This window comes from Myodes glareolus, chromosome 5, assembly GCF_982192425.1.
Source record: "Myodes glareolus chromosome 5, mMyoGla1.1, whole genome shotgun sequence".
In the NCBI taxonomy this organism is placed as follows: Eukaryota; Metazoa; Chordata; class Mammalia; order Rodentia; family Cricetidae; genus Myodes; species Myodes glareolus.
Window position 1 is genome coordinate 14,572,466 of NC_142030.1, and position 11,993 is coordinate 14,584,458.

General features: G+C 52.4%; 1 protein-coding gene across 1 annotated transcript; it reads right to left on the reverse strand.

Moving 5' to 3' along the window:
- Positions 1–1,646: 1,646 nt before the first annotated feature.
- On the reverse strand, positions 1,647–3,362 carry LOC125401947 (uncharacterized). The gene is made up of 3 exons (XM_087905999.1): positions 3,333–3,362; positions 2,132–3,054; positions 1,647–2,042 (listed from the first exon to the last, which is right to left on the reverse strand). The coding sequence occupies exons 1-2, from the start codon at positions 3,360–3,362 to the stop codon at positions 2,206–2,208; spliced, it is 879 nt and encodes a 292-aa protein (XP_087762125.1). The 3' UTR covers positions 1,647–2,042; positions 2,132–2,205.
- Between the last annotated feature and the right edge of the window lie 8,631 nt (positions 3,363–11,993).

Genomic DNA, 11,993 nt, shown 5'->3' on the forward strand with positions numbered 1-11,993 from the left:
TACACACAGCACTGACCCACCCTAACACACTCAGCTTTCACCTTCAGTCTTTTATGTTTTTATTTTCCGACTCAGGCTTTCTCTATGTAACAGCCCTAAACTGTCCCGGAACTCCATTTGTAGACCAGGCTAGCCTCATGGAGATCCACCTGCCTCTGCCGCCTGCGTGTGCTGTCCCACTCCCGGCTCACCTTCAGTCTCACATAGCCTAATTAGCTGTGCGTGTGCTCACACCTTCAATCCCAGAACCCAGGAGGCAAAGGCAGGAAGATCTCTGTGAATTGCGCCAGCCTGGTCAGCAGAATGAGCTCTAGGACAGCCAGGACTACACAGAGAAACCCTGCCTCAAAACCAAACAAGAAGAAAAAGAGAGGAGGAGGAGTTATTGAGGATTTGGGACTGGCCGACCCAGAGGGTTCCATGCCCTCTACAGTCACACAGGCAGCACACCCATACACGTGAAATGAAAAGCACAGAAGTCCCTTGGAGCTGGATTTCAAGCAACTGCAAACCACCCGGCGTGGTACTGAGAACAAGCTAGCTTTCTGCAAGAGCAGTGAGACCGCTCTTAACCACAGAGCCCTCTCTCCAGCCTCAATAATAACTGAAAATTTTAAAATTAGTGGGACATCTGGATAGAAAAGTGTTCCTGGTCTGCATTCAGATTTCACCAGCTCTGCAGCTGAAAAGGCAGATGTCTATACTCTACTTGTTCTAGCCACAATAAAGATTTTCAAACAGCCGAGTCAGAGTTTTTCAATTTAAATTAATTAAAATAAAAAAAAATTAGTTCAGACTGGTATCCAAGCCCTCAGGAGACAAAGGTGAATGGAGAAAATAAATCAGGAGGAGTCTGAAACCTAACAAGAAGCAGGCTGGTCTTTGCCGTCAAGGCTAGCCTGATCTACAGATAGAGATCCAGGTCAGCTAGAGCTACGTAGTAAGACCCTATCTAAACAATTTCTGTAAAGTCATGAGTTCCAGAAGGGCAGGTGGCTGGCTGGGCTGGTGGTTCCTTTGGTAGCCAGTTCAGAACCGGTAGGTGTGTGCTTGCTCATTCACTGTCTCCCAGGTGTCCGTGCCCCGCCCCCATCTCTGCGTGGAGACCTGTCCGACCAGTATTTTCTCAACCCTACCCTTGGATGACCAATGAGTGCCTCACATCCAGCATGCCCCAAACTGCCTCCTGAATCCGATGCCACTGGTGGAACCAGCAAGGCCTGTATTAATCGAAGTTAATGAGCCTGCGAGGCTGGCTTGCTCTTTCCCAAGCACCCTGTCCCAAACCCAGCCTTAAACATGGCTACAAACACAGCTCTGTCTTCTTCCTGCCTCTCCCTTCTTGAACTTTCATCGCCTCTGCCCTTAGTGTGTGTTTCACATTTGCATTTTTATTATATTATATTTTTTGAGACAGGGTTTCTCTGTGTAGCCCTGGCTGTCCTGGAACTCGCTCTGCAGACCAGAGTAGACCCGAACTTAGATCCACTTGCCTTTAATCCCAGCCCTTGGGAGGCAGAGACAGGCGGATCTTTGTGAGTTCTGGGCCAGCCTGGTCTACAAAGTGAGTTCCAGGACAGTAGCCAGGGCTACACGGGAAACCCTGTCTCAAAAAACAAAAATAACAACAACAACAAAGGAAGACCTTTGGGTTTGCTTTGTAGCAATAATTTGTATTTAAGTCAAGGACTTAACTTTGGGCGATCTTCCTGTCTCTGCCTCCAGAGTGCAGAATTACAAGTTTGCCACTACACCTGGCATCGAAAATATTTTCAATGAATGATGACTTTCAGATGGGCAGAACACTCTCAATCAATTCAGGACAGGTGCTCCTGTCCGAAGCAGTGAACCCCGAGTTCGAGAACCCCAGCCTTTGTATGTGGAGTGAGCTTCCTACGTGGGCATTGGAATCTGACTTATTAGCAAGGTGAGGGCAGGGACGGCAGCGGCTGGAAGGGCGCTTCCTGATCGATCTGTCCTCTTCTGGCGGCTGGGAGGGAGTGAGGTGGCTTTAACCACAACTGCGTCTGGGCCAGAGAATTCTGAAGGAAGGAACGTCGCGCACCTATGGCACCAGCAGCAGCAGGGCTGTTTGGATGCTGCTAAGTGACCAGAGGACAGAGAAACCTACCCGGGAGGAGGAGCCCGGCCCCTGCAGAAGGGCGCCCGGTGTCTCAGTGTGCGCGCGCTCCTGGGGGCGCGCGCTCAGGCGTCCGGACTCCACCGTTGGGGACCTGGCTTACAAACGCGAGCCCGGCCTCGCCCCGTGGCGTTTGCGACAAGCCACCGACTGGGTCCCGGACCAATGCTCCCCAGCGACTCCAAGGGTCCCAAGTGTCCCCGATTCCTGTAGGTCCCAGGCTCCCTGCCGCCTGCCCCCGGAGGCTTTTTCTTTCTTAAGGCCGCCAAGGCGGGGTCATCTACCGCGAAGACGAAAATCTTTCCAGGAAGTTTGTACCTATTAATATTCCAATTCCTGGCAGCAGCTTTCCGCGCCGGGGCGGGGCCAGGGCGTACCTTGCAGCGGCTCCTACTACCGAGTGTCCAGTGTCCACCGCTGGCCCAAGGCAAGGACCTGGAGGGGCAGCCCCCTAGGTCCCCACTCCCACGGCGGGAGCAGGACCTGCTCCAACGCTCGAGGCGCCGGAGCCCGGCGGCTTGCCCGCGAGCAGCGAGCGGTGGGACCCGGAGGATCCCGAGGCCCAGACGAAACCAAGAGCTGGGACATAGGAGGGGGATGGGAGAGGGACTAGGGAAATCCGTGGCTGGGAGAGGACTGTGGGTCAACTGGAGGCCTGCGCTTAGGCTGCGCTCCCCCCGACCCCAAGAAAGCTGGTCCGGGATGCAGGCGCCCTCGGAGAGCAGGAGACCACGAGCCTCAGGGCCCTGGAGAGGTTGGGACCCTGGTTCTGACCTTGCTATGGTAAAAGCCGCAGGGCGCTGCAGCAGAAATTTGATATTTGAAAGCTTGTGGGCTCGTCGCCACCACCTTGCATGGCTGTCATTATCTCCGATCACAGACGCAGAAATTAGAGCCCAAGAGTAGTTAAGTGACTAGCCCAGTGGAGGTCGTAGTGTTGTTACCACCGCAAGGTCCCGTATATGAGACAGGAGCTCCTAGAAGGAAGGGCAGCCGTTTTCTTATGGTAGCGGCCAACAGACTCCTCAGCACAGGGAACCGCAGGACCCACCCGGAGCTTGCTGGATTTGCAGAAGCTCTTTCGGAGCAGAGTGCCAGCTCAGCCTTTTTATCTAGTCACACGTGGGACATAAATCATTTTGTAAAACCCTGAGTTTGTAACGCCGCTGGGGCTTATGTAGATAAGACTGACCTGGAGTATTGGCTTCTGACCTGAGCACATCGAGTGCTAACTGACCCCGAGAATGAATTTAATTACGTTCCTACGTTACACTGTTTTTCTCAGACACTATGGCATTCTTCCTACTCTGTGCTCCTAGGGACTCTGTCCAGCTCTGCATGGAGGGCACTGCCACCAGGTCACCAGCACTGAGACATGGCAGGACAAAGGTAGTGTCTCAAAGCCTCCCCCTTCCAACCTTCAGGGTCTCTTGGTAGCCTAGAGCTCACGTGTGCCTCCCAGATGGCCTGCTCCAGTGGGCCTGAGAGGAGGCTCTGACAAAATTTGGTATCTTAAGGTAGGGTTTGTCAACTAGAAAGTCTTCCCTATAGTCTCCTGGGGAAAAAAATCCTCAAAGGCAAGTCCCAAACGGAGTGGGAGACCCACCAGTGGTGGCCTCTCTTCTGTCTCCTTGGGGTCCCAGGTGTTAAGTCACGTGCACATTTCAACCTCTCCCTGAAAACGGTCAGCAGGAGGTGCGTTCTGGAAGCTTGAGTTCACAAGCATGGCTGCCTCCTCAGCTCTCAGCCTTGTCTAAAGCGTTCTTTCGGCTTCTGTTTTCCTTCGCACCCAGAAGGTGCTACGAGGAGAAGGCCCGTGAAACACTCGCACTGGGTTCAGCTTGGGTGAGCCAGGAAACGCATTGCCCTCCCTTTGGGCTGCAGAAACCTGCTGGGTTGCGCGCACAGGTCCTGGGAACAATGGTTGGTAGCATCAGCTATTTTAATGCAGAGCTAGGCACACAATCCTTGCTAAAAATAAATACAAAGGAAAACCCCAAAGCAGCTAAACCTATTTTCATACCTTTTATTTTTTTTTTCTTGCTTGGGGCTCTTTTGTCTTCCTCCTGTTACTTGGTGGCTGGTTTTCCTCCAAGGGCCCACTCTGAGTCTGAGTGTGGTGGTGTCATTCCAGGTCCTGGACATGCAGCCATAGACAGAAAAAAAGGGGAGGAAGGGAACGATCTCAGGACCATTTCTCTGAGTGAAATTTACATTAAGTGGGATGATGGACCCCCTTCAGAGACATGGGGGAGCTCAGGGGTGAGGACCTCCTCCCACTGCCCAGTCCTTCTGTGGGGAAAGGGAGTTTTGGGAAGCACCGCTGAGGAGTACCTCGCCCCACCGTGGAGGACAAATCTTGGGTTACTTTGGTTCCGGGGGCGTCACCTCATCACTTTAGAAAGGAAACAAGAGTGACAAATGTCTGTGGGGATATCGAGACTAGAACCAGTGGTCTCTCTTTTTGTGGAGACGGATGTACTAAGGGGCAGTAGTGCAGATTTTCTCTGACAGCCTCTCCCCACTTCCTGCGCAACTGGCAGGATGGGGCCGCACTTCCGGTCCATTCGGAAGGATGCTTTGGGTCAGGGACCTCGGACCTGGCCAGGAGCCAGAGCTACTTGTACCACTGGCTTGTTGGGAGGTACTTGAGAGTTCTCTCCTACGGAAACACGGCTCTCACTTTTCTTGTCGGTCTCATTACTGCTGAGCCCACAGTGCCTTGGCACCCGCCCTGGGAAGTTAGAAATGAGGTTCTGCTCCCAGAGGGGAGGAGACTTGGTAATAATGGGTTAATGCTGGCAGTATCCTAGGTGGCCTAGACCATAAGAGCGCCAGTGAACTGGGAGCAGAGGGCCCAACCTGGGCAGGGAGCTGGTGGGCAGAACTGGTCTCTAAGAATGAGGGAGGCCCCAGCTTCCCTCTGTGTTCCCCAGTCCTGCTACAGTGGGTCCTTGGGCTGGCTGCCACAGAACACTGCCCCGGCATTACACTTGGATCCTCTCACTGTGATATTTTCTCCAGGATTTGTGTGTATTCTATTGTGAGTCTCAAGCTCCCGTTTATGTACTTCAGTATTTATAAAGTTTTTTGGGGGGTTAGAGGGTTAAGAGCACTGATTGAGCTTCTAGAGGACCCAGGTTCAATTTGCAGCACCCACTTGGCTGCTCACAATTGTATTCACCTTCTGATCCAGGAGATCAGGCGCCCTCTTCTGGCCTCTTCGGGCATGTACACAGACATACAAGAAGGTATACACAGACACTAAAAGTTTTTCTTCCTGGGTAGTGATGATGCACACCTTTAATCCCAGCACTTGGGAGGCAGATCTCAGTGAGTTCAAGGCCAGCATGGTCTACAGAGCGAGTTCCAGGACAGGCTCCAAAGTTACAGAGAAAAACCTTTTTCTAAAAACCTGTTTTTCTTTCTTTCTTTTCCTTCCTTCCTTCCTTCCTTCCTTCCTTCCTTCTTTCTTTTCTTAGTTTTTCCAGACAGTGTTTCTTTGTGTAGCCCTGGCTGTCTTGTCTTTGAACTCACTCTGTAGACCAGGCTAACCTTGAACTCACAGAGATCCACCAGCCTCTGTTCCCCTTCTGTTGTGATTAAAGGCATGTGCCACCACTGCCTGGCTCTTTCTCTTATTGTTGTTATTATCTTGTTTTCCAAGACAGATTCTTATTATGCTCCTACCGATGACCTTAAAGTTCAGTCCTCTTGACTCTCTCCCCAGTGCTAGGATTACTGATAGGTCCCATCATGTCTGGCTTTTATAGTGGTTTTGCCTATATACTGGTTAGGTAGGTTACACAGACACATAGTTAATTCTTTCTTTGTGAGGCTGGGGGTAGAATTCAAGTCTTTCTGAATGCAAGGTGATCAGTTTACTCTGGAGTTGTACCCGAGCCCAGCAGTTCAAAATGTGAAAAGGCAAAGGGAACCCGCCAAGTGTGGGGCACATACTTTTGGTCAGCTGCCCAGGAGGCTGAGGCTGGGTCCTCAAGCGTTTGACACCAGCCCAGGACAATGGAGCAAGACGGCAGCTTTTTGTTGGTGGTATCTTTTGCACACTTGTTTATTTATTTTGTCTCCGTGTGTGGGTACACGCATATGCCATGGCATGGATGTGGAGGCAGGAGGATGACTTGGGCATCAGCCCAGTCCACCCACTACATGAGTCCCAGGGATCAAACTCTAGCTGTCAGCCTTGTTGGTGAATGCCTGTCCCACCTTGCCGCCTCGCCAGTCCTGGTTGTTTACATTGTCTTTGGCTTTTAATTGTTTTAAGACCAGGGATCTTTCTGCTGTGACCCAGGCTGGCCTTGAACTTGCCGCAATCCTCCAGCCTCAGCTTTCCCAGTGCCACACCGCCTTTAAGGAAATCCAACAAGGTCCTGGTACATGCTAGGCAAGTGCTCCTCCAGTTCTAGACTCTGCCTCATAAATAAGTCAGTCAAAGTGGCAAAAGGGCATTTGGGGACAGGGTGAATTACCATGCACCTCTACCCTTAGCATCTGACTGGCTGAGTCTGGGGAAACAGGCTTTGTTCCGTGTTCCAGCTAAGAGGTTTTGGCTCCCAGATATGCAGAGAGCATTTTTACACTCATGGGGTAAGTAAGCACTTTCCAGGGACACTCCTTACCCCAGGACTGGAGGGAACTGCATCGGGACACTGGCTTGATAGCTCAGAGAGATGGTGGGATTGGGTCTTAGGGCCTAGGAGGAGAAATCGCTGGGACCAGCTGGCCAGAACAAGTACTAATGGCCTTGGTTCATCAGCCCACGTCTGGAGAGCCAGAGATTCTTGTGGTGATATTTTGTTTGTGCTCTAACAAATAAAGCTTGCCTGAAGATCAGAGGGTGGAGCTAGTTAACCATAGAGGCCAGGCAGTCTGGTCCTTTGATCCCAGTACTTGGGATCTCATGCCTTTAATCCCAGCTAGGGAGGTGGAAACAGAACCTCACCCCTTTGGTCTGAGGATTCGGTGGAAGTAAAAAGTCTCTCTAGTGGCTGATCCTTTACTTCTCTGATCTTTCAGCATTTGCCCCGATATCTGACTCGGGGTTTAATATCAAGACCAATTAAAATTCACACTACAGGTTTGCTTTTCTTGGGCTAAAGGGAGTCTTGTTTCTCTTTCACCTGGGTTACCCCAGCTCTCTCTTTGCCACCAGACTAACTTAAAACCTCACCAGTTAGTAAATACCTGTGCTGGGCCTCCCTCACTGCATCCCCACCACCACCTTAGAGTTCTAAGGGCCCGACCCTGTCTGTTGGGGGACATTTGACTTGGGGGGGAATGCCAGTTGTTCATCGTGTGACACAGAGACTCAGTATTTGTGGGGAACTAGGCCTGAGCAGGGGCCTAACCTCTCTGGATGGGTTGGAAGCTCTGATGCTAACTGGGAGGTGAGGAGTGATGGGAAGTAATGGGTCAGGATGACCTCGGTCCAGGTTCAAAAGTGTGAATCCACTGCCCTGGGGGGACTTTTGGTGTCTGTCTCTCCTCTGACACCAAGGAGAGACAGCAAGGCTACCTTGGTTGAGGAAGGGAGGCAAGGAAAAAGATGTTCTGTGGGGGAGGACTTTGAGGCTAGACCCTGGCTGGAGGGGTGCAGTGTTGGAAGTGGATGATGGGCTTTTCTAGTTCAAATCACTGCCCCCCTTTTAATGGTTCCATCACCTTTTAGTGGCACCAAACTGGGACCAAACCTTCCATACATGGGATACACTAATTCAAGCCACTGTAGCTCTGTAGAACTTTCACCAGGGTAATTTTTACGGAAGAATTCATATCCAAACCCCTAGCCTGAAGGGAATGCGATTTGCCTGCGCCTTATTCTCTGAGCCATTTTACATCTATTATTCCCCCCCCCACCCCCACCCCATGCAGGTCTGCTTATGGGCAGGACAGACCTCTTACTGAGAAGATGAGCTTCGGATTGTGGTTGCCATGTGTGGGGGGGGGGAAAAAAATCTCAGCCTGGGGGTGGGCGTGCACTAGGACCTGGAGACTCCCCGCTCCCACCCTCTGTGCTTGCAGGTAGCCTCCAAGAGTCTCTAGGCCACTTCTACTCTACCTCCCGACCGCTGGAGGGAGCCTCGGAATCGTACCTCTTTATCCAGGCGGTTCTGGCTGTCACAGGCAGAGACCCAGTTCAAGTAGGGCCAGGCCCTGGTGGAGGTCACACAGTGACCCTTCTGGGTTCTCTGGCTGGTGGTCCCTGTTGACTTGGATCCTGGAGCGGGCCCTAAGTTGGTCCCTCCACAGTGCCAGCATCACTTGGCCACCCTGTGCAGGGATGCCGTGTGGTCGGTCCGGGTCTGATCTCCCTGCAGCACCTGGGCCTGGGCTCGGGTCTGGTGCCCGGGGCGGAGGTCCTACCCGTGGCGGCGCTCGTGCGCCCTCTGGTGGCCATCTTTCGAGCCTGGGACTCAGAGTCCACAGACCGCAAAGGGCGGGGTGACCCAGATCCACAGACCCTGTGCGAGTATCTCCTCGTTTGCAGAAAGGAATCTAGCTTTCGTTGACACTTAGTTCCTGGAAACCAGTGGGGGAACACAAGGATCACCAAATGGGCAAGGAGCGCCCCCGAGGCCTGTGCCCTGGGAGGAGCGGGCGGGGACCGCGCACCCAGCGGAAATGGTGGCTATTGTGCTGGTGTCGCGTCCTCCTACTCCCGTGCCGAGGATCCGCCACTGGGTGCCGCGCACCCAGGGTGGGAGGCCTGAGGCCAGCTGGTCAGAATAGAAAAGCCCCAGTCTCTGTAGGGGACACGGATGGTGGCTGATCTCCCCTCTCCCTTTTCAAATTCTCCCTTGTTTACCAAGCTTATCAGAGGCTCCAGATCAATACAGACTCGGTTTGGGGGATCTTGCTTGGAAATGTGGCCCAGATACCGCTGTGCTGCCCTGGTGACCTGGGAGTGCGGCTCTACCCAGGCGCAACCTTGAGCTGAGACCCTTAACCCAGCCAGACCCAGGCAACTTCCCGCTCGCTCCTGCTGCTGCTGCGGCGGCGGCGGCGGCGGCGGCGGGGGGTGGGGTGGGGGGTGGGGAGATTAAAGAAGGGGCAAGGGAGGGCTGGGCTTAGTCCTGGTTCTGCTGAGGACCTCGAAGGAAGGGAGCTAGGTGGGGAGAGAGCCTCAGTAGAGTATCCTTTAAAGTATCTGCGGTCTGATGATGTGGGTCCTTAGCTCTGATGGAAGGGAGGATGAATATTTTGAGTCTACAGGAACCTCGAGGCCCACAGAGCAAGGGGAGCCTCTTGGGAGGAGCAAGCGTTCCACCTTGTATGGCTGGAAAGAAGGATGGGTGGGGAGGAATTTGAGAAAACTGGGTAATGCATAAACAGATGAAATTTGATTTTAGAGTTTTGGAGGCTGAGGGTCTGGGGAATGTAGTTTCATTGGTAAAGTGCGGGTCTAGCATGCAGGAAGCCCTGAGTTTGATCCCCAGGGTGACCAAAAAAAAAAAAAAAATTCAAAAATGATGGTGCAATCTGTTATCACAGCGCAGGGCGGGTGGAGACAGGAGGATCATACGATTAAGGTCATCCTTGACAAGTTCAGAGCCAGCCTGGGCTATGTGACCCTGCCTCAAAACCAAGCCAAACCATTGTTCTGCAGGAGGTTGGCAAGGCCAGGATCAAGATCTGGTGGGATTTGGTGTCTGGGGAGGCTCTGTGTCCTCTCCTACGATGGCACTTTGCTGTTGCGATCTCCAGAAAAGACACCTGGGTGTCCTCACGGGCCATGGGGGTGATTGAGGACAAAAGGCTGCTTCCTCCCACCTCCAACTCCTTTCCAAAGATTTTCTTATTATATATAGAATCACCAGAAGAGGGCGCCAGATCTCATTATAGATGGTTGTGAGTCACAATATGGTTGCTGGGATTTGAATTCAGGACCTCCGGAAGAACAGTCAGTGCTCAGCCCTCTCTGGCTCTTCTGTAAGGACCCCAAGCCTGTGGGGGAGGGATCGCCGAGGCACTGCCTGATACTCTTGAGCTGGGAGAGCATCATTCAAATTGTAGCAGTTCCCCAAGGAGGCAGCCCCTCTGAGGATGGGCTGCATGGAATGAGCTCCACACGTTTAAAGTGACAGTTACGTCCAGTTAGCTCGTCCCCAGCATGTGTCATGAGGAAATGGGCAGGCGTGTGTACTCCTCCCAGTTATCCCCAGTGCTTGCTAGGGGGAGAGCGGCTCCCACTCAGCGGGGCGTCTCTTCTAGATGGAATGATGGGGCTGGTCCTTGGCTCTTGGTGCTCTTTGGGGAACTAGTGGAAGCTTTAGTAGGTGGGGCCTAGGTGGAGAAAATAGGTTACTTGGGTCAGGGTCCCCTTGAAGGTTATACAGAGTCCCTGTCCCTTCCTGTCTCTGTTTCTAGCTACCTAGAAGTGAACAGCCTAGGACTGCACACCGCCCATTGCCAAGATGCTCTGTTCTCACTGGGACCCAGAATGAATGTACTAAAGGATCATGGGTGGGAATCTCTAAACCGTGAGCTAAGATAAGTCCTTCACTCTTTAAGTCGTTTCTGTCAGGTATTTGCTCACAATGGGACAAAAATAACCATCATAGTCTGCAAAGCCTGGGACAGCACAGGTGGGGGCCATTGAGCTTCCTGGGTCCCTACCTACCTGGAGGACACAGCGCAGAACAGTTATCTCCCACCATGTGGAAACTGCCTTTAGCCACATCCTGACTAAGTGCTGGTCCTGATGCTCCTCCTGCCATCAGGCGGTGCCATCTTTGGCCTATGACCTTTTATGCTGACCAGGTGGCGTTCCCCACTGATGTCACTAGGGGCACATGCCTGGCTTCGGTTCCAAGAGATCTGGGCTGTGGAAAGCAAATGAGCTCAGGGAACTGCTCAGAACGCCAAGGAAAGTATGGATGGTACTAGGCATGGTGACTTAAGGCCCTTAATCCCCGTACTCAGGAGAGAGAGGCAGGTAGATCTGTGAGTTCAAAGCCAGCTTGGTCTACACAGTGAGTTCCAGAAGAGCAAGGGCTACATAAAGATGCCCTGCCAAAAAATAAAGCGGGGCGATGGTGGCACATGCCTTTAATCCCAACACTTGGGAGGCAGAGGCAGTTGGATCTTTGTGAGTTCGAGGTCAGCCTGGTGTACAAAGTAAGTTCCAGTTCAGCCTAAGTTACACAGAGAAACCCTGCCTTGAGAAACAAAACAAACAAAAACTCCAAAACAGAATGAAAAAACCCACAAAGAACAAAAAGTAAATAAATAAGAAAGGATCCACGTATGAAGTGTGATTTGTAGGGAGAGAAAGGGGAGACAGAGCGTTACAGTCCAAACTGACAGGAACTCACTATGTAGCCCCAGTAGCCTGGAACTCAGGCAATCCTTCTGCTTCAGCTTCCTGAATGCTGGAGCTACACATGTAAGCCACCATGCCCAGCTTACATTATCCTTCCATGTGACTGGCAGAAGTTCCTCTAGCACAGGCCCAAGGGCACCACAGATTGGACGTCCGCATTTGATGGGCAATGGTGTGGTTTCCCTCTGCTGCATCGTGAGCAACAGAGACCCTGCTGTTTGTTTCTTGAGACAAGGTCTCACTGTGTAGCCAAGGCTGGCTTCAAACGTCCCACCCTCCTGCCTCAGCCTCCAGAGTCCTGTGCCCATCCTAGGTGCTATGTTGTGCATACATTTTTAAGTGCAGGTCTGGGCCTGAGGGGCAGTGGCTCCGTCTGAGGCTCTGTTGCTGACATCTGAAGGTGCGTTGATTTGACATTGGCCAGAGGCTGGCAGTGTGAGATGATCTGGGTGCTGAGTGAGAGATTGGACTGTGGACTGGGGTCTCAAAAACTCCGAGTACAGCACAGTG